This window comes from Ostrea edulis, chromosome 1 (assembly GCF_947568905.1).
Source record: "Ostrea edulis chromosome 1, xbOstEdul1.1, whole genome shotgun sequence".
NCBI lineage: Eukaryota > Metazoa > Mollusca > Bivalvia > Ostreida > Ostreidae > Ostrea > Ostrea edulis.
Genome location: NC_079164.1, coordinates 82,014,741 through 82,036,490, shown reverse-complemented (window position 1 = coordinate 82,036,490; position 21,750 = coordinate 82,014,741). Strand labels below are relative to the sequence as shown.

General features: G+C 33.5%; 1 protein-coding gene across 3 annotated transcripts; it reads right to left on the bottom strand.

The window, feature by feature from the left end:
* Nucleotides 1–1,995: 1,995 nt before the first annotated feature.
* Nucleotides 1,996–21,680, bottom strand: LOC125678725 (acyl-coenzyme A thioesterase 9, mitochondrial-like). Of its 3 annotated transcripts, none has more exons than XM_048917396.2 (15): nt 21,432–21,679; nt 20,736–20,839; nt 15,595–15,704; nt 13,945–13,993; nt 11,866–12,065; nt 11,416–11,499; nt 11,181–11,281; nt 9,869–9,942; nt 9,683–9,750; nt 8,552–8,663; nt 6,820–6,910; nt 5,746–5,831; nt 5,514–5,604; nt 5,030–5,183; nt 1,996–4,681 (listed from the first exon to the last, which is right to left on the bottom strand). In XM_048917396.2, the coding sequence occupies exons 3-15, from the start codon at nt 15,671–15,673 to the stop codon at nt 4,638–4,640; spliced, it is 1,233 nt and encodes a 410-aa protein (XP_048773353.1). In that variant the 5' UTR covers nt 15,674–15,704; nt 20,736–20,839; nt 21,432–21,679; the 3' UTR covers nt 1,996–4,637. The 3 variants fall into 3 exon arrangements, with proteins under 3 accessions (XP_048773353.1, XP_048773344.1, XP_048773333.1); XM_048917387.2 differs by lacking the exon at nt 20,736–20,839 and adding an exon at nt 20,159–20,262; XM_048917376.2 differs by lacking the exon at nt 20,736–20,839 and having other exon boundaries at nt 21,432–21,680.
* Nucleotides 21,681–21,750: the final 70 nt, after the last annotated feature.

Below are 21,750 nucleotides of genomic sequence, written 5' to 3'. Positions count from 1 at the left end.
AGACTTCTTTAATATTGCTGATGATATAGGAAAAGCAGAATTTCGGGGATGTACCAGAACTGTGAATCTAACCCAGGGGTAGAGGTTCCAAGTCATTTGTAAAGGTGTAAATATATTTACATTTCCATTGATTTGCCTTTGATATCTTTACAAATTGTAATGATAGCCATTTCCTCATGAATGTGCTGTAGATGTTTTTTGTGCATCTAAAAGAATATGGTGTTGCTTTAAAGGGACTGGTTCACGTTTTTCGAAAAAGATATTTTTCATTTTTTATGTTAGAAATTCAAAATATAACTCATTTAATGTTGACAACCAAAATTTGGACCATCTGAATACAAGGATAGGAGCAATATTTTAGCCTCAAATCTGTGTAATGTAAAAAAAGACTCTCGTCTTTTTATGTAAACAAACAAACCAGTGAAACATTAATTTTGTAATTTAAAGCACTTTTATTTTGTACAATCACAAAGTTTAACTTTTAAATGACACATTTTACCTAAAGTATACTTGAGATGTGATTTATATAATAAACTTGTATCAATATTTATTTATTTTGAAAACTTCGTAAAAATAACACCTCAATCTTTGTTTTCAAAACAAATAATAAACTCTTTATAATGAACTTCTGTCATGATGAATAACCTTAATTTTTTTTTATCATTTAAAGTGAAAAACAAAATTTGGAGGAAAATCGTGAATCAGTCCCTAGCTTTAATATGAATAACAAAAGTACCGCCAACTTAATTGTGTCAAGTGCAAGCATTTTTAGTCAAACAAGAGTACCGCCAACGGTACATAATACACCCATGAAAAGCTAATATAGGGCGTTTTTCTTACACCATGATTTGTAGAACTTCACTTCAGGTAGTATCAGCAATCATCAGGGTGTGACATATATATATTACTTTCTTTGCATTGTAAAAACAGAAAAATCATGTATTCTCTACGAAATATTTTCACTTGGCATAAGATGTATGTGTACAAAGTTAAATGGTCCTTGCCCCACCAAATCAGTCTGCATCCTGCTACTATGACCTTGACCTTTGGAAACAATAGGCATCCTCTACTTGGCATAAAGTGTATGTGTACAAAGTTTGACGGTCCTAGCCCCAACAGTTCAGTCTGTACACTGCCTTAAAGTTTTCCTACTAAGTTATACTGCAACTTTGACCTCAAACCTTGACAAACAATAGGAATCTTCTTCTCATCATGGTGATCGAATGTACTATGTTGTAATATCCTGGAGCTTACGGTTCGGTTTGTATCCTGCCCACAAGAGTTTCCTACTAGGTTTTCCTACTAAGTGATATATACTACGTCCTTGATCTTTGACCTTGAAAAACAATAGGCATCTTCCTCTCATCATGGTGATCAAATGTACCAAGTTGTAAAATCCTGAAGCTTACGGATCAGTCTGTATCCTGCCCACAAGGTATGGACAGAGCCATACCATAATACATCCTGTCTTTGATGGGCGTATATAAATGAATTTACATTTACTGATCAATTCAAACCATGGTCCGTATTCCACTCCACTTCCTAAAAGAAGAGAGTAACATATATTTTGCCCACGTTTTGTGACAATGGTGTTCATTTGACCTTCGGGAGAGGTTTTCTAAGTTGCTAGAACTTGTAACCAATCCCTTTGTATATACATACAATAATATATGTTCAAATCATTTGACCTTCCATGATAAGAAATAATGGGGACAAAATCCATTTTTGTGACTAGGAATCAATGGAACCACATCTCTGTAGATGTTACATTTTACTCCTGATTACAAGATTGGGCTCAGGTAGCCCCTGTGGCAGAAACAAAGATTCATACTTGACCCAAAGTTTTTTTTATCATAAACCAGAAAATCTGGCATGATTCAGTTTCATTAATAGGGTCACAGAAAATTTGCAGTACCTTTTAAAATATAGCACATCACAGAAATGCACAGTTGGTTAACAAATTCAATTCTTTGCCAATGATAATCAAAAGTGAAAGGTGTTGAAATTCTATATTACATTTGATTTAAGACGGTACTTCTACAAACAAAATCTAAAATTAGAACCATATGAAAAGACTGCAAATACAACAAAAATTTGTTTAAGAAAATAAAATGAGGTCAGGGCACAAATAAAATAAAATCAGATCTGTCTCCAATCCCACAGGGCTCATCCATACGCCGGGGCTCAGTTCTTTAAGTACATTTACTGCTGCAGATATCAAAAAAGCAACCTTTGGGTCATGTACAAGTGCACAACATGAAATTGTTACAAAGATATCACCTGGATAAAAATTAACAGTTTTTCCTATTGTCCAAGATCATGATACATACATAGCCCACAAGCACCAGAGTATAATTGTTTAAGTCTTCTTTGTTTTAAATATATAATTTTGTACTTTTCCCTGGTGATCTTGAATGTACATGTATAATGTATCTTTGGTACAAAAATATTTTCAAACTTTTTCTACAAGTGACCTTATGCAAATGACCTTCATCCAGATTATAACACACACTCAGAGCATATGCAACCCTTCTAGTGTAGTTTTGTTGTTAGGTCCAAAATGAAATTCTAAACTTTCTTTTAGTGACCTTGTCTAATGACCTTTGATCAGGATCTCATAAGCTCTGACCATATAAACAGTCTTTTGTTAAGTGTGGTAATTTAATGTTACTTTAAAATTGCTACAAAGTATGACCTTGACAAAATTTCCAAAGACAAAAAGAAAGTACTATAAATATGATGTGGAATCACATACTGCAAAATATTTGCACAAAAGTTTCATTAAGGAGGCATGCTATACCAGAGAAATTTGGTATGGATGAAAAGTAGAGGATATGTATAACAATATTTTGAAATTGAAAACTTTATATAGTAAAACAAAATGTAGTTTTAGTAGAAAGCAATCTACAAAAAATTTGAAACACCTGCTGGACTTGAACCCATATTTTCATCCATGTTTTAAAAGAAAGTCGGCCATTACGATGATGTAGAGTACCTCCTTAATCAATAGTGTTTAATTTTTTAAGCAGCATTTCTATCATCCAAAACTTTACTCATCATTTGATGGTCTGATATCTGGGAAAAACCCAGCAAAATTGTTGATTTGATTTGACTTGACGAAAAAATCATGCTCACTTTCAATAACAGTATGAATAAACTCATTTTCTACTTTAAAACTCAAACTACACATTATTGACATAATCTTGTAAACTTGTATTCCAAGACTAGTATTATAAACTGAAACAATATTTTTAGCTCACATCCCCTCAATAAATTAAATATAAATTTTTGAAAAATGGAAAATTATACATGTACATATATGGAAAAAATATGACAGATTATGATAACCGGGATCAATCTTCTAAAAGACAGAATCAGAGTTCACCTATAACTATAACATTTGTTCATATTAAAAGTTGACAACCTTAGCTGGAGTTTAGTCAGGTCTCCATCCTTTGCAACTGCCACATTTTTTTTTCATAACAGGATAGACATTTTTTTCCTTATTGTTATACATATGGAATAGGTTTCCACCAAATGAAATGAAATATAAAAACTAAAAAAATAAAATAAAATTGTTAACAACCTTAAGGAGGAATGCTACATGAGAGAAATTTGATATGGATGATAAGTGGAGGATATGTACAACAATATTTCAAATTTTCTTTATCTAGCCAAAAAATGCTGTTTTAATCTAGTAGAAATTGATCTGGAAAATTTTTTTAAAACCCCTGCTAGACTTGAACCCGCGATCTACAGTTCAGCAGTTGATGTGCTAACCTAATCAGCTAGGTGATGATATTAGAAATGAATAGACAAATATTGCTGATATTTATATTTTCATTTATGTCTTAAAAGAAAGTCAGCCATTATGACGTTGTAGAATACCTCCTTAAGGGTGTTTAACACATCAAATACAAAAGTATAAAGGATGAATATTAGAAGATCAGCACAATGATATTTTGAAATCCAAAACTTTAGAATTTACCTTATTTAATGTGAAAAATTGCAGTTCTAGTAAACTAAAATTAAAAAAATTATAATTATCATGTATTTTTACTTTCTTTTCTACTTATCTATGTTCCTATTTTGGAAGGAAGTCGGCCATTGTGATGATGTATTAAAATTGTAAGGACTTTGAAAAAATGAAAACATGAATTATCATTAGTTCATACCAAATAACACTGATCAAAAATTTCTGTTCAAACATAATTTCCCTATTACTGGTACAGTATTTTCAAATATCTGAATTTACAATGACGACAAATATTTCCATAATTATACTACAGTAAAAATTGCTTATAATGAACATGTTTATAACAAATTCATTCTTATTGCCAAGTGTTATCTATTCCCAAATGAGAGGAAAATAACGAAAATTCTATTGGATATAATGAAGTTTGGTTATAATGAACTGGGTTTTTTTTCAAAAGTCCTGGAGGTTTGCTATAACCATGTTTTACTGTATTTTAATTGTTTCAAATTAAAATCCTTTGATCCGCTCAAATACCTTGTGTAGCGATATACGTGAGCGGATCAAAGGATCTCTAATCTTAATTAGATTGGTTTGATCAATGAAAATGTTTAGAGTCCTTCAAAATAATACACAACAAGCTTAATCTCCAGGGATCAGCACATCAGCTTTCAAAATGTCTTTTCCCATCCAAGTACAACATGTATTCTGAAAAGAATGCAAAACAAAATAAACTTACACGAACAAAAAACATTCTTCATTTCAAACTATGTGGTTATTTTTTACCCCTTTAATTTGCATCCTTCCAGTGAGAAAATAACGTTAATTTCAACACTTATTATTTATTTTTGTTACAGTAGCTGAAGATGACACTTTTTCACATAATGGAATAAACCACATCAAGGAATTTAAATTTAGAACATGATTTCAATATTTGGTCTTAAGAGGATGACTATAATACAATTCACCATAAAACACAACTAAAATAATGCAGACATTATTAGAAAGATTTTATTTCAATATTTTTTGTTTTTAAGATTTTTGTTGGTCCCATACCTGCATAAGTTTTGGGCATGACGGATGGTATGGTAGGCTCATGGCATCGAAAAGTGAAATGAAAATTATTGCTTGTGCTCCGAGATCCATCATCAGGGTCCAAGACCTCAGCATGGACATGGATTTGTAAATTGGTGTCCTGAGTGTACACAACCTAACGGAGACATAAAAACACTACAATTTTCATAAGAAAATTTAGCATTTAATTTATATAACAAAAAGTATGTAAAGGTAAGGTAAAGCAATGGTCATAGCATGTCTCCCTAAACAAAGAATCTACGGTACACTTCAATACATAAGTTTATTCTTAAACACACACAAACACACACATACACACACAGATACATATATATACTTAACGTTTGCAGAATGTTAATTGATGTATAAATATGCAATAAGCAATTCATAAATACATGCATTTTAATCAAATTCACAATTTAACCTCTTCCTTTCTATACTGCGACTACAACAATGAAACATATACCTGGCTTGACATCAACAGAAGCGACCTGATTTCCACAGACTTCAGAAAGGCAATGTCGTCCACAATTATTACATTGAAGTTTCTTGACGAACTGAAATGATTATTTAAAACAAATCTTATTCAATCTAGAAATTAATATACTATTTACAGTTATTTTTATATTACAAGACAGTACTGAATAAAAATTATTAATACAGTACAATATCACTCAACACAGTACAATATCACTAACCAAAACAATGCAGCATTAGCCCAAGCTAACTCATAAGCTTTCCTCATCAGGTATCCACCAAATATCTTGTTGTAGAGATTCCTAGACTAATGTATAATAAAGTTAATTAATGATAACTTGTAGAGATTCCTAGATTAATGTATAAAGTTAATGATAACTTGTAGAGATTCCTAGATTAATGTATAAAGTTAATGATAACTTGTAGAGATTCCTAGATTAATGTATAAAGTTAATGATAACTTGTAGAGATTTCTAGACTAATGTATAAAGTTAATGATAACTTGTAGAGATTCCTAGATTAATGTATAAAGTTAATGATAACTTGTAGAGATTCCTAGATTAATGTATAAAGTTAATGATAACTTGTAGAGATTCCTAGACTAATGTATAAAGTTAATGATAACTTGTAGAGATTCTTAGATTAATGTATAAAGTTAATCATAACTTGTTGTAGAGATTCCTAGACTAATGTATAAAGTTAATAATAACTTGTTGTAGAGATTCCTAGATTAATGTATAAAGTTAATGATAACTTAATGTAGAGATTCCTAGATTAATGTATAAAGTTAATGATAACTTGTAGAGATTCCTAGACTAATGTATAAAGTTAATGATAACTTGTAGAGATTCCTAGACTAATGTATAAAGTTAATGATAACTTGTAGAGATTCCTAGACTAATGTATAAAGTTAATGATAACTTGTAGAGATTCTTAGATTAATGTATAAAGTTAATGATAACTTGTTGTAGAGATTCCTAGACTAATGTATAAAGTTAATGATAACTTGTAGAGATTCCTAGATTAATGTATAAAGTTAATGATAACTTGTAGAGATTCCTAGATTAATGTATAAAGTTAATGATAACTTGTAGAGATTCCTAGACTAATGTATAAAGGTAATGATAACTTGATATAATTGATGACATGCAAGCAAGAAAAAGAACATCTGATTTACCCTTTAATTCGTTCTGTTGAATTGTAACATTTTCTTCTTTTAATACGTTTTTTCCCTTTGCTGCAGTATTAGGTCAATAATATTTATTATGATATGCGACATACTGAAATGACTTTACCTCTGGAAAACAAATGTGGAGATTTTTTAGAATAGTATCCTCCATCCAAACACTGTTTTCTGGCTTCACACGCTGGCGGAAAGTTTGGAAGCTACAACATCATAGTTATTTACATGAAAGTACTTCTCTCTCATTTATAGTTTATCATTTCTAGATAATTCACTACAACATCACAGTTATTTACATGAAAGTACTTCTCTCTCATTTATAGTTTATCATTTCTAGATAATTCACTACAACATCACAGTTATTTACATGAAAGTATTTCTCTCTCATTTATAGTTTATGATTTCTAGATAATTCACAGAAAATAACACCTATATATGCTCTATAGTAATACGTAATGTTTGATATTGTTAAAAAAAAAACCAACCCATTATGTGAGTGTTTCTTTAGCAATGCCCTCTACTAGCTGAACCCCAGCCAAGTTTTCTAGTAACATCCTATCTGATGAAATTTTGTGCAAGAAGACAGCAATTTGGATCTTTTGTAGGCAGTTGACATTGAGAATTAGCTAATTAATCCAGTAGAATTGTGAAGAATATTGTTTCCCTCCTAGTGGCAGCAGCATTTAGTGTGAAGGTCAAGATCAATGACCTTGGTTAATCTGGAAGGACTTCTTTAGTGAGCAGCAAACCATATGTCAAGTGTTACTTTAGTTCTTGCATTTCATATCAAATAATGGCCCAATGAATGTACATGTAATGCCTCTAGTAAATCAATAGTTTGATAAATCTATGAAGTATGTGTTTGTAAGCACTCAGTTGAGATTACATGTATCCTCCCTCTTTAGATGGACTTTGATGCTTATCCACTTCTTCTGAGTGTTTTACAAGGGAAACAAAAAATCTCTCCAGTCATTTTTTTTCGTAGTTAAAATGTGAAGTATCCTCAGTCCGAGGCGAGATCAAAAGATCGATGTCAGATAAAAATCTAAATTCAAATTGTTAGGGGGAGGGGCGCGTGGTATCTGGGGTTATAATTCCTACAAGTGGTATCTGGGGTTATAAATCCTACAAGTGGTATCTGGGGTTACAAATCCTACAAGTGGTATCTGGAGTTATAATTCCTACAAGTGGTATCTGGAGTTATAATTCCTACAAGTGGTATCTGGAGTTATAATTCCTACAAGTGGTATCTGGAGTTATAATTCCTACAAGTGGTATCTGGGGTTATAAATCCTACCACTGGTATCTGGGGTTATAATTCCTACAAGTGGTATCTGGGTTATAAATCCTACAAGTGGTATCTGGAGTTATAAATCCTACAAATGGTATCTGGGGTTACAAATCCTACAAGTGGTATCTGGAGTTATAAATCCTACAAATGGTATCTGGGGTTACAAATCCTACAAGTGGTATCTGGGATTATCAATCCTACAAGTGGTAACTGGAGTTATAAATCCTACCAGTTTCTTAGGATTGAATGTACCTTCTCATCTCTTTGTCTAAACTTGATGCCATTAACCTTTGTAGCTAGTACAGCTAAAATATTTCCAACCATTTGAATAATGATGAACACACTGACAGATGGATAGATATAATATATAGGGCATGCATCTACAGTTGGGGACTAAAGAATGGTCTTGCTCACAGTTACACAATGAGTGGAGAAATATTGGGATATAATTAATGCTCATTGATAGAGCACATGAACAGTTCTACACATACCAGAACAATTCAGCCATATTATTAAACCTAGTACTATTCATTTACACCATTGAGATCCTTACTTAGGATCCAGTGTTTGGAGAAACTTTTGGTGGATAATTTCTCTCTCTGCCTCAGAGGGATGGGTCTTCAGAAGGTTCCGCTTGGCCTCGTCTTGTCGGACCACCTTGTTTGCTTAAGAAAAGCATTGCTGTTATTTCCCCCTTCCATTACAGCTACTCAGATTAAACAACACTGATCACTATACTCATATTGTACATGTCTAATATCATTTCAGATCTGTTTACCCAATTTTGGATTCTTTAGTATTTACAATGATATTTGACACTATTCGTAAGAAAGATTTTACAGTGAGATTTCAGGTTTTGATGATTCAAAATAGAAATACAGTTCTCAGCAGTTAAAATGAATATAAGTAAACAAAAAATTTAGTGCACTTTGTGCTGAGTTTATAAAATAAAAGACATACAGAAAGTATAAAGTTTGCACTAAAAGAAATACAGACCCAATAAATGAAATTGTTAAATGGACATTCAATCACCACATTTTTTCTGATCTTAATCTGTAATGCTTATAGCTTCATTTGTGATTCAACCAAGGATTCAGAGAAATCATAAAAGTAAACAGGTCTATCAACCAAATCACAATATACAGTGCTCCCTCAATATATTGCCACCCCCGCTTACTGGTATTGCCAGAAAATCCTAAAGAACAGATTTCTCCCCATGTTAACACCCCCGTTATAATGCTATCCCCGCATAATGCCATATGCCACTGATTTTCCCAAACTAATGGTCAAATTTTATACCATTCAATAATCACACCTGTATTTTGAGAGCAGTGTGGTGAGGTATTCAGGTTAATTACAAATAATTGTTGAATTAACTCAAGATTATCTCAATATTTATAAAGAATAGAGCCTAAATGGATTTACAGAATTTAATTTCTTTTGACTGCTCAGTGAATTGTCAGTATCTGGGAATTCGTTATATTGCCACCCCCACTTTATTGCCCAAATTAGTTGGCGATATATCAAGGGAGCACTATATCTGCATAGCTGTAGATATTTTTTTTGGACTGCCTATTTATTCTGCATAGCTATTTTGGTTTGTTTACTTATTCATAAAAATAAATATTTTAAAAAAAAAACACCAGTATATTGGAAATGATTACTGTTCTATCAAACTGAATACCTTCTCCGAGCTGAAATATTTTTTCCTCCTCTGGAGTCTGGGGTTTTAAGGCACATACAACTGCTGCTCTGCAAATAAAAAGGTGGAAATGGAATTGGTGCTGATAAAATCTCATTTTCTGTTTCAGTATATATGCCAAATTGAAGAAAGCAGTTTGTTTCATTTTTAAGAATTATGTAAACTTACTTCTTAGTTGCAGGGTTTCTTGCAACCATCAGAAACTTGGCTGTTAGAATGGTTTGCATCACAGAATTGACTTCCTAGAACATCAATTGTAACATACTAAACATTATTTTGCATTAATCAACAGAAAGAACAAACTATACATTAATTCTGTCAATTTTGCATTTTGTAAAACATTACATACTGAAACATGACATATATATTTGTAAAATCTTGCCTCCCTTCTCCAAAATCAAACTTCATGTTTAGTAAATATGGTGACCTTTTAACTTGAAAACCGATAGGGGTCATTCAGTAGTGATAGCATTGTATATAAATTTGCCTCTGAAGTTTGAAGACTATCTAGTAAAATGTTCTTAAGTTGTAATTTCTCAGTGGTGTATGATTACATGTTCTAGAAAGGCCAATGACTGTTGATCTGAAAATCCATAGCGGACATTTACTAGTTATGGCCAACCTCCTTAATTGAAGTTTGATGACTTTCAGGTTTTAAAGTGTCCCCTAGTTGTTCGCTGGACAGTAATTGTTGCATACCATGACCTTTGACCAGCAAAGCAATATAGGGATCATCTTCTAGTCATGACCAACCTTTCTATGAAGTTTGAAGATCATCGGGCAAAGGTTCAAAATCTCTAGATATTGGTCAGACAACAACTACTGTATGCATGCTAGCCTAAAAAGTCCAATCACCTTTGACCTTTTGACCTAAAACTCAATAAGGATCATCCACTACTAATGACCAACCTGCCAATAAAATTTGATTACTATCAATTGGATAAGCCTCATGACCTTTAACCTTTGCATCTGAAAATCAGTAGGGGCCATCAACAAGTCAGCACTGGGAAAAAGAATTGTCTACTTATGGTTAGTTGTATGAATGCTAGAGAGGTCTGTAATATTTGAACTATTGACCTGAAAATTAATAAGGGTTAACTACCATTTAATGATCAACCTGCCTAATAGAAATTTAGGTGACCATCAGGGAAAAAAAGGGTTCTGTAGTTCTTAGTAGGACAACAAATGCCATATGCATGCAAGAAAGCATGTGATTTATGACCTTAATTTGACCTGAAAATCAATAAGAGTATTTTTCTTCAAGGATAACAATGTTACAATTGTAAAAACACTATGCAAACATCCCCAATAAGTGTCTAGTCCTAACCGACTTGGCTATGAAGTTGAATGAATGATTCTAAAAATATGTAAATAATAGATCAAATTCAATTAGCTCTTCAGTTCTTATCAAAGTAAATCAAATGATGTGCTGATTTTTTTCTCTGTTTTCTGCATTATATGTGCTATAGGATCCCATCACCTGCTGTAGTTTCATGGTGACTTCCATCGAGGACCGCCCTGCCCATGTGACATTCCCCATCATTCTGACATCAATATCTGGCACAATCTCAGTTTGTTTCTCTGTAGTAATGATATAAGCATTTCAATGATACTTATTATTCATAGAAATTCCCTCAAATTTTTGGCAGTTTTCCAATTACATCCATGAACAAAACTCGAAATATTCTTCTGAAAGATAAAATGTTACTATTCACCGATTCTATCCACTAGAGCTGTCACTATGGATATAGCAGCTTTCTTTGATCTGTCCACTGTAGTGTGTTTATAACCAATGAAAACTGAAACAGAGAACAATACCTGACAAAGTCATAAGGGCTGATATTAGTCTTGGGTTGATATGAGATGCGAAACAGATTTTGATGTGTATTGTTGTTTTCACTATATATTTGAAAACAGTCCACAATTCATATATGATAATATGCATTTTTAATCTCATCATACACGTTCTAAAGCAATACAAGTACTTCCAAGTGGAAAAATAAGAGATGCATGTACTATGAATGAAAACTACAGAGGTGTTCCAGAATAGTATAATATTGATGAGTGACATGGGCGAAACAAGGAGTGGTGATACAGTGTGTGTAATAAAGGGCATAATCCTATGTTCATATCAGGAATTCAAAAAGTCTGTATTATATAATTACCTGCAAATGTATCCAAATCTTCCAGAATTCTTCCAAATCGTATTCCTTTTAAACTTGGATTAAGGTACTTTTGCCTTGCAGCAATATCTGACAATGGAATAATCAATTCTGATAAGCTGTCGGACATCCTTCGAACAGGAAGTTCATCCTGAGATTCTGCTACTGCTGCTAACTCACTTTTACTGGAGCCACTACCAACTCTGGAAGTAAAAAAAAAAAAAGGCCCATGGACCACAAAGCTCACATGAGTCACATTACTTATTGACTTAAAACTTTTAAACTAATTGTGGCTTTACAGTTAAATATAACCCGAGGACATGTCTCAAGATGTCTGTCGATTATTTTGAAAATCAGTGGAATTAAGTTTTGCTATTTGGAAGCATAGAAGAAATTCCTTGACCATCAAGAAATCTTTAGATTTCTCCTGCAAGCCTAATATGGTCCCAGGCATCATATGAATCCTTTCAAATTTCAATCTACTGTCTATGCTAAAATAATTGCATTGTCTTGTTGATGAGAAAAATTTAAAAGGATTCCTATATAAAGTAAAATGTACTAATTTGTGGCCCCACCCTTTTCCCACTGAGGTTGCTCAAAATTCAATCTAACTACATGAGAATGTAAGCATAAAAAGGAGATTTATTGTGAAATTCTTTTTCTTCAAATTTCTACATGAGTATATCCTGCTATGGTCCTACTCCGTGGGTAAATCTAAATATCCATTTAAAATAATAATAGGCTCTTTACACTTATTGGGGATGTTTGCATATTGTTTTAACAATTGTAACAAAGTTATCCTTGAGGAAAAAAAAGAATTTGTTCTTAATTAGTTTTATGTAGAATTTTAAACCCTTATTATGGCCTCATCATGACTTCAGAGTCAAACTTAAATATAATACACGACGATGCTTTGCAAATTAATTTGAAAAGTTTTATGCCTTGTTCTTGAGATAAGTTTTTGAAAAAAACCTGTATATTTGATATGCCCCATGGACCATGATTTGAACAAACTTGACTACATGATGATCGATGCATATTGTTTTTACTGTAAACATTTGTCTTCTTGAGAAGATGTTCCTATGTAAAACTTTGAACCACTATTCAAGCTCCTATTTATTCTTAACGACTGGGGCCAAGATTTGAACAAACTTGTATCTACACATCAAAAGGATGTCTGCAGATAATTTGTTTAACAATACTGTAGTTTATGTATTGCTGTTCTTGAGAAAAATTTAAAATACTTTTCCTATGTATTCCTATGAGTGGAATTCATAATTTGCACACTAAAGATCTACACTATGTACTTAGTCTAGTATAAAAGAAAGCTATCATACTTAAATATTGTCATTTCTGACGAGAAGCTTAATTAAAACTTTCTAAAAGTAAAAATCCACCATATTTTTACTATTTCCAAATCATCTCCTATTGAGAGGGGGCATAACCCTGAACCCCATTTCACAAGGATGGGGGCCTCCGTGGCCGAGTGGTAAGAGCATCGCGCTCAAAATCACACGGCCTCTCACCTCTGTCGGTGTGAGTTCGAATCCCGCTTGCACCGGTAAGTGAGAAAGTTTCCCAGTTTACTTTCGGAAGGTCGGTGGTCTCTTCCCAGGTACATTGTATCTGGGTTCTTTCTTCCACCAATAAAAACTGGGCGCCACCAGATAACTGAAAAATTGTTGAGAGTGGCGGAAAACATCAATCAATCACAAGGATACTTGGTGACAAGTTTGGTTGAAATTGGCCAAAGGATTCCCAAGAGGAAATGAAAATGGGCAGTCAACAAACATACATTGAGTTATTGAAGCCCATGGTTTAAGTGAACTACGATGACAAGAATGATGAGTTTAATTTATACCTCTATTTTACATCAATATCCTGGGTGATGTGACTTCATATTTAAAACTTTGGGGTGATTGACACTAGTGTTGTTTCATCATGGTCACAAATCAATTTATAAAGATTCGTGTAAAACCCCCAAATATTGATACAATTTGTATTGTGATTTCAAAATATTAAGCTAGCAGCTCATGATTAACAGGAAAGGTTTGCTACTCCATCCATTTGTTAGAACTTTACCCTATCAATTTCTGTGTTCCTCCAACCAGATCTTTTAAGGATTCTCGTGCTAAAACACAAAATAAAAAATCAAGGTAAATATATGAATTAACAAAAGGCCCATGGACCACATTGCTTAACTGAGCTACTACATTTTGCAGTTATCATGTAAACAATGAATTACAATTATGCCCCCATCCCCCTCTTGTACATATGTAGCTTCATATTAAACCTGGGTGTTGTGGTGTAAAGAATTTTTAATTAAAACTATATGATGATGCTTGCATATAAATTGAAATATTACACCTTTATGGTTTTTGAGTCAGAAGACTTAGTACCAAGGTATTTTAAATTCCAATATATTCCAATGTAAGTTAATTTCTCTTTCCACCCCACCCTGTCCATGGGGGTCATGAAATTTCCTATATAATCTGTGTAAAATCCTATGTAAAACTTTGAACCTCTCTGAGGCCCTATCCTGGCCTCGGGATTAGCAAGGTATGAACAAACTTGAGTCTACATTTATCTATATAAGGAAACTTTATATTTAACATATAGTATCTTTGTGATTCTGAAGAATTTTTTAAAAAGAATTCTATATATATTCCAATATTAGCAATTTTGAATCCATTTTATGGCCCCACCCTGGCCTCTGTACTCATGGTTTGATTGATTGGTTATATATTGTTTAATGTCCCTCTTGAGAATTTTTTAACTCATATGGAGACGATACCAATGCCAGTGAAGGGCTGCAAAATTTAGGCCTATGCTCAGCACTTATGGCCTTTGAGCGGGGGGGGGGGGGGATCTTTATCGTGCCACACCTGCTGTGACACAGGGCATCAGTTTTTGCTGTCTTATCCGAAGGACTGCCCCATTTAGTCGCCTCTTATGACAAGCAAGGAGGCAAGGAGTACTGAGGAATTATTCTAACCTGGATCCCCATGGGATCTCATGGTTTGAATAACTTTAATCATTCTTTATTTCACAAGAGTATTTTTTAAATATCATAGACGACAAATCGCAAGAACATGAATTCACAAGTGGGTCACTGATCAAGAGTTTTTACATCTTTGCAATATAAAAACAAAAGCAAGTAAGTCTATTTCATAAATGGTGCTTCTTGCAAAATTATGCGAAAATAAATTCCTTGCATATATTTAGGAATCTACAGTATATAAGAAAGTTTCCGCTTCTCTGGTTCCGTTCTTTTCTTACTAACCTCCTCTTGAATGAATGCATGACCCTTCATTTGAACAAACTTGAATTCCCTTTACCTAAAGATGCTTTGTGGCAAGTCAAAATTGGGTGAAAATTGACCTAATACAAAACATTAACAGACAAAGTACTTAACAAACTTTTATCAGAAATTTAACTTAATTGAGCATCCAGCTGATGTGAGTTAAAAATCATAGGCTATAAATCAAACATATTGAAATATACGTCAAAAGCAATGTAAATCAACTACATAGTGAGCGTCTATAATAAATGTACATACAATACTTAACATACAAACACATCTGGAATTATCATTATGGCTACAATATATACAGTGTAATTAATTTACTGTCCTCAAAGATTGTGACTAAAATATGAATTTACAGTTTTAATCTACATGTTTCTGAAAATTCATTTAACTCATATCAAGTAATATTAAGTTCTGACGATTACCTGAAGCAATTGAAGTCAAAAGGCGTTTCTCAAGAAGAAATTTGGAACTTTCTGTTATTTTTAGACACCTTTCTTGCATTAATCTGTGGCAATTCCCATTAACTGCATTACTAGAAAAAGGAATGAACAAAATGTAATAATATCATTATAAATTCTTTTATAATTCAAACAAAGAATTTAGTGAAACAAGAATCTAGAATAACACAATTCTCATATCATCTGAAAATCTGGACTTTGAATTTGATATGGTCTATAACTTTTGAAATAAAGCTAGTATCTTGTGACAAAACCTATCGTGTATGAATTGCCCGAACCAGATTGAACAATATCAGTGACAAATGAAATTTTGTAAAATAGAATTATTTAAGACAAGTTCTTTTCTGTCTGGACATCATGCCAGTGATATGGTCAGTCTCCTTCAGAGTTCAGAAAAATTTCAAAGAAAGAAAGTAATATCTGACAGAAAATGGTACCCATTTTCAATTTCAACTGCAAGGACTGACAATCCAGGCATGGGGTAATTGCAATCAAGTAATCATAATCAATTTTATTACACTTTCATGTAAAATACTCGAATCTGATTGGTCGAGAAGCATTTGAAAAAACATATTGTTACCCTCTGAGAACAGAAAGCACACGCTCCAGGGTGATAGTATCTAGCAACGGGTAACATTACTTGACAATGGGTGATATTATAAAAAATTATCACATGCCGGGTCAAATTTATGTGCGTACGGTTCACCGTAGATTGTTAGACGACGTCGTTTGAGCGTTTGTAATAAACACGAATACGTACCCGCATCGATATACGAAATATCGAATGACAGTGATTGATCAAATGTAAACAGACGTAAGTCCTTCTGCTTTGTTGTTTACATAACATTTAGTATAATAAAACAAATATTGCATGTAGTTGAGGGTAACATTGAAAATTTTCACCCCTCGAGAAACCAATGTCAGCCTCGGTTGACATTGGTTTTCTCGGTGTGAAAATTTTCAATGTTACCCTCAACTACATGCACTATTTATATAGTAATCATTACTTTTTTTCAAGTAATCAACAGTAATCTGTATTTAAAAAAAAGTTATCCTCAAATATTTCCTCCTTTCAATATTTAGATGCTACTGGGCATTTAGTGCAAAGCAAATTTCATAAATAATACATATTTTAAAGTGAATTCTAATTTATCGTACTTAATTGAATTATGAAGACCATGACCATTTCATGCTTCGCTCGGTCCAACGGTCACACTGCATAGGCCTACATATTAAGAATCAAACATTCTTTTTGAAAAATTTAACAATATGTAAACTCCGGACATTTTACTCACAAAAATAAAAGTGCTATTTAATTTGTGAGTAAAATGGTCAGAGTTTACACATCGATAAATTCTTCAAAAAGAATGTTTAATCCTATAATAATCACTCCTCGATTAACGTATACAATAATTTTAGGATGCATTGTCAAATGTAGCTGAGTGCTTAATAAAAATGTTGATGTACAACATGTAGGTGTCACCATGATTCCTAGCATATAGATGGGTGCAAATACGAAACTAAGACACGTGGTCAGTTGCTGAAGAAATTCTGGTGAAAACATGCATAGTCCAGCAAAAGGTCTGTAAGGTATCACACTGGTAATTGTCCAATCAAAATGAACTTGGTCAATTGTAGTTCCATATATTTAAAGAAATTATTTTTTTCCTTGCGCAATTTTTCTCATTTCCTCTTCTTCTTTTCTCTTAATTTTTGTACCCCTGATTAGGAAATTTTGTGTAATTTGTAGAAATAACCACGAGGCTACTTCCTGAGGTGCACTCCAGCTGTTTACACACATGTGAAAAACACATGGATTTGAGGGTTAAGTCTTGTTTGCGGGTAATTTATTTTCGAAAATGCCATGTAGGGTGTTGTTTTTCTGGTGTCGGCAGACAAGATAGGTAACATAGAACGTTTCTGACTGCGTTATTCGGCATCCATTCTGTAAACTGATTTTTAATGATTTTTTTCCTCTAAGTAATATATAGTGAAAATAATTACCAGTGTGATACCTGTAGCTGAGAGGGAAGGTGGATGGCCCCATATGAAAGGTAGATTTTTGAGATGGGCAGATAGGGTTCTTGATTGTGCACAGTGTCTAAATCCTCATGTTTGGTACTGTGATGGTGTGGCCCAGGGTTGGCAAAAAAGTGTTTAATATGAGTATTGACCGGGCCGGTGGTCAATACTGAATAAAACCGGTCAATACTGGTTAATACTGGTCAATTGAAGATTATTTGGTCATTATAGTCTGTGTTATTTATTTTAAATGTTTAAGTGACCATTATGGTAAATACTGTCAGGGGTCGAAATTAACTTTTTCTACCACAGGCTAATTTTAGCCTGTGGATAACAAATCCACAGGCTAAAATGAAAACCTACAAGCTAAAATGAAAATGATAAAGCAGTGCTATTTTTTCATAGTTTTTTTTTAATCAATGATTTACCCCATCATTATTGAGCCTAGTGGGTCAAAGGGGATCTTTTGGACAAGACACGAAGTTACGTAAGTCATATGGTGCAATGTTTAGGTCTCTTGACCATCACATCTCTAATCCACAACCTGTTTACCGCAGGTCTAGACCCAGTCTTCCAATTTCATGCCACATCAGGGGTGTCACTAGTGATTTTTCAAAGCGAATCCCGGACTCATGGTTTATAAGCAGCACGATCACGAGTCCCATGAACTTTTTCGATAATCGTGTACGCGTCGAGCAGTGCACTCGTGTCATCACTACAACCCGACATCAATATGACAATAAATTAATGTAGATGGGTCATTCGAGACAAATGACTACCGGAAGACTTGGTAAAACATATAGTAGACTCCGATCTTTTAAATAACAAAAACCTCATACTTGGAATACAATTTAATCATCCCTATAAGTGAACAAGAGTCGTCAGTCTCGTGTCTATATTTTTCATCACAAGGAATGAGAGTACCAAACCCCCGCATGCGTAACCCGGACGCAGTTTACCCAAGATTGAGCGGAGGTATAAATATCTAGGTGTTGCGTGATTGGCTAATATCAAGAGTGAAATTGTTTGGAATTGAAAGAAATATTATAGAGGTTCAAATTAATTGTCAGGATGAATAATTATCACACAAAATTGAGAAATGACTGAGGAAATTACCATGGTAGGGGTGTGCTTAAAATGAAGTGTGTAATTTACTGCAGATTGCTAAGTGTTGTAAAAAAGTACAAATATAGCCTATAAAAGGCACGGGACCCTCTATATTTTTTGTCGTTTTTTATCAACACTTGGAATGAACTTTGAAATGTTTGCGGTCTTTGTTTAAAATTGATATAGTTAATTAGTGAGAGGGCCAAAGGTTAGCATTGAGGTCTATGGGAAATGAATTGGTACTCTTTTCCCATAATGCGATGTCCGTCCTCTAAAGCGTTTGTTTGACTCCAAGTTTCTTAAAAAATCATAAAAGAAAAATCTGGATAGAAACGGTTGTTGAAATCGGTCGTTCATGTAAGCATTTGTATGATAATCCTATATGCAAGTTTAAGAAAAGCGAATAGCGCATCACCGTATAAAACGGATATGATACGATCATGCATGATTTGTAAATCACCACTCGCTAAGATTTGCTAGTGTCCACTATTTTTACTTGCTATTTTTCAAATGTACTTACATTTTGCGAGTATTTCTCGCTAATTTCGAGCCCTGACTGTAATTCATAACATGCACTATCAGTTTATAATATACTTATAAGTCATAATATTAAATAAATAATGTACAAATGACTCTGTTGAATTTGGGAAGATGTAAAAGTTTCTGTTCAAATTCCTTAGTTTAACAACTACCTATAAGTTTTGTTTCATCAATCTTCATTTTAACTGTTGAATATACATTTGAGGGGGTGGGTTAGTGATGTTTTCATAACAATAACAGGCACACTGGTCATCTCTGATCCCAGTCTATTTTTATTGACACCTGTTAACTCTGCTTCCTGTGCTCAAGTAATGTCCAGCTACCTTTTATTCTTAATCTGTCTAGGTACATGTATTAAGAGGTCTGTCTCCAATCGTCAAGCTATGCTATAGAACTGTGACCCTCTGGTAGGTACTGAAGATATTTCGGTCAGTTTCAGCAAACCAAATATATTAAACTTATGAAATTACTTTTGATTATCTAATGAAAAATATTGATCAACAATTGATCCATATAATGAAAAGACTTAATTTATCTTTATCTTTGCAAGAAATGTACAAAAATAAGAAAATGGACAGTTTAAATCAAAATTGGGGAGTATTGACCGGGACAGTTAAAACCACTGGTTAAAACCGGAGGCGCCCAACCCTGGGTGTGGGGGTGGTGTGGATTAGCCCAAATGAGAGAAAATCTAAGCAAAAAAGGGGAACCTGCTCAGAGCATGTTTTGTGCACCAGCACCAGTATTTATAGAGGGAGAAGCCCTCTCACGACCCGAAGGGCCGTGAGAGCGGAGCTCTCTCTGTAGGTAACACGTATATACATGTTTAAAAGGAAAATAATGAAAAATTAAACCATACCTATGGAACTTGAAAAGTTTGGTACCAATGGCGTCGATTCGAATATTAGCGCGTGGACATGTATTCCTCCACTTTGAATCTCGTCTACCCTAGTTCACGTTGTTCTGAGATGTTACATAAAATCCGTAAAAGAATGTAAATCTTATTTTCCTAATCATATATAATCACTCCACGATTAACGCCATGTTTTTTGTTGTGGTTCAAACGCTATGTTTGTAAATTTGCTAAATAACGACGCTGAATATGACGTCACAATGTACTGTTTACATTGATTGCGTTATATTTCCCGCGTTCAATATATAGGCGGATCAAATGTCCAAAATTAGGATGCTTTGATACAACTCCGTCCTCGTGCTAACTTCGAGTTGTTTTTGTCCTGTTTTGGATATAGATAATATATAATGCCAACACTTAATTTTTGCTTCGCCCTCAAACACGGTCACGCCGTAAAACATATTAGAGGGCGAAGCCCTCTCACGGCCCAAAGGGCCGTGAGAGCGGAGCTCTCCCTATAGGTAACACGTATATACATGTTTAAAAGGGAAATATAGGAAAATAATGAAAAATCAAACCATACCTATGGAACTTGAAAAGTTTGGTACCAATGGCGTTGATTCGAATATTAGCTCATGGACATGTATTCCTCCATTTTGAATCTCGTCTACCCTAGTTCACGTCGTTCTGAGATGTTACATAAAATCCGTAAAAGCATGCAAATCTTATTTTCTTAATCATATATAATCACTCCACGATTAACGCCATGTTTTTTGTTGTGGTTCAAACGCTATGTTTGTAAATTTGCTAAATAACGACGCTGAATATGACATCACAATATACTGTTTACATCAATTGCGTTATATTTCCCGCGTTCAATATATAGGCGGATCAAATGTCCAAAATTAGGATGCTTTGATACAGCTCCGTCCGCGTGCTAACTTCGGGTTGTTTTTGTCCTGTTTTGGATATAGATACTAATGCCAAAACTTTTTTGCTTCGCCCTCAAACACGGTCACGCCGTAAAACATATTAGTTTTAAATTTAGAAATTTGATTAAAACATATTAACTACACCAATATGAAATACAAGTATTGACATAAAAGGGAAATATGATTTTTCATTAGTCTGTCATAATCTGATTTTGATGTATACCCCCACCCACATGTTTCAGAACCAAAGAAACTGTCCCCTGCAACCTTATACAGACCTACTCCTAGATATTTTTTGATACTTTTTGCTTCGACCTCAAACACGGTAATGCCATAAGACATGTTACCTTATGATTATGAAACTTCTTCTTAAGAACATCTTTGTGGTATATTAGTCAAAATACTGACATTTTAGCATAAACAACACCGGAAATCAACAATATGTACATAAATTTAGGTTTGTTCCGTCACTCGCTGACCCGAAAAACTTTATTACGAAAACTTTTTACTAAAAAAAAAAATAAATGTGAAGGAAAAAAATCTATGTAAAAATTGCTTGAAAACTTAAGAAATTAATGAAATAATAACCCTCTCTAAATTTTCAAACATTAAACTATAAGGATTTTGTTTATTTCAATATTAACAGCAAAACACCTTGAACTTTCT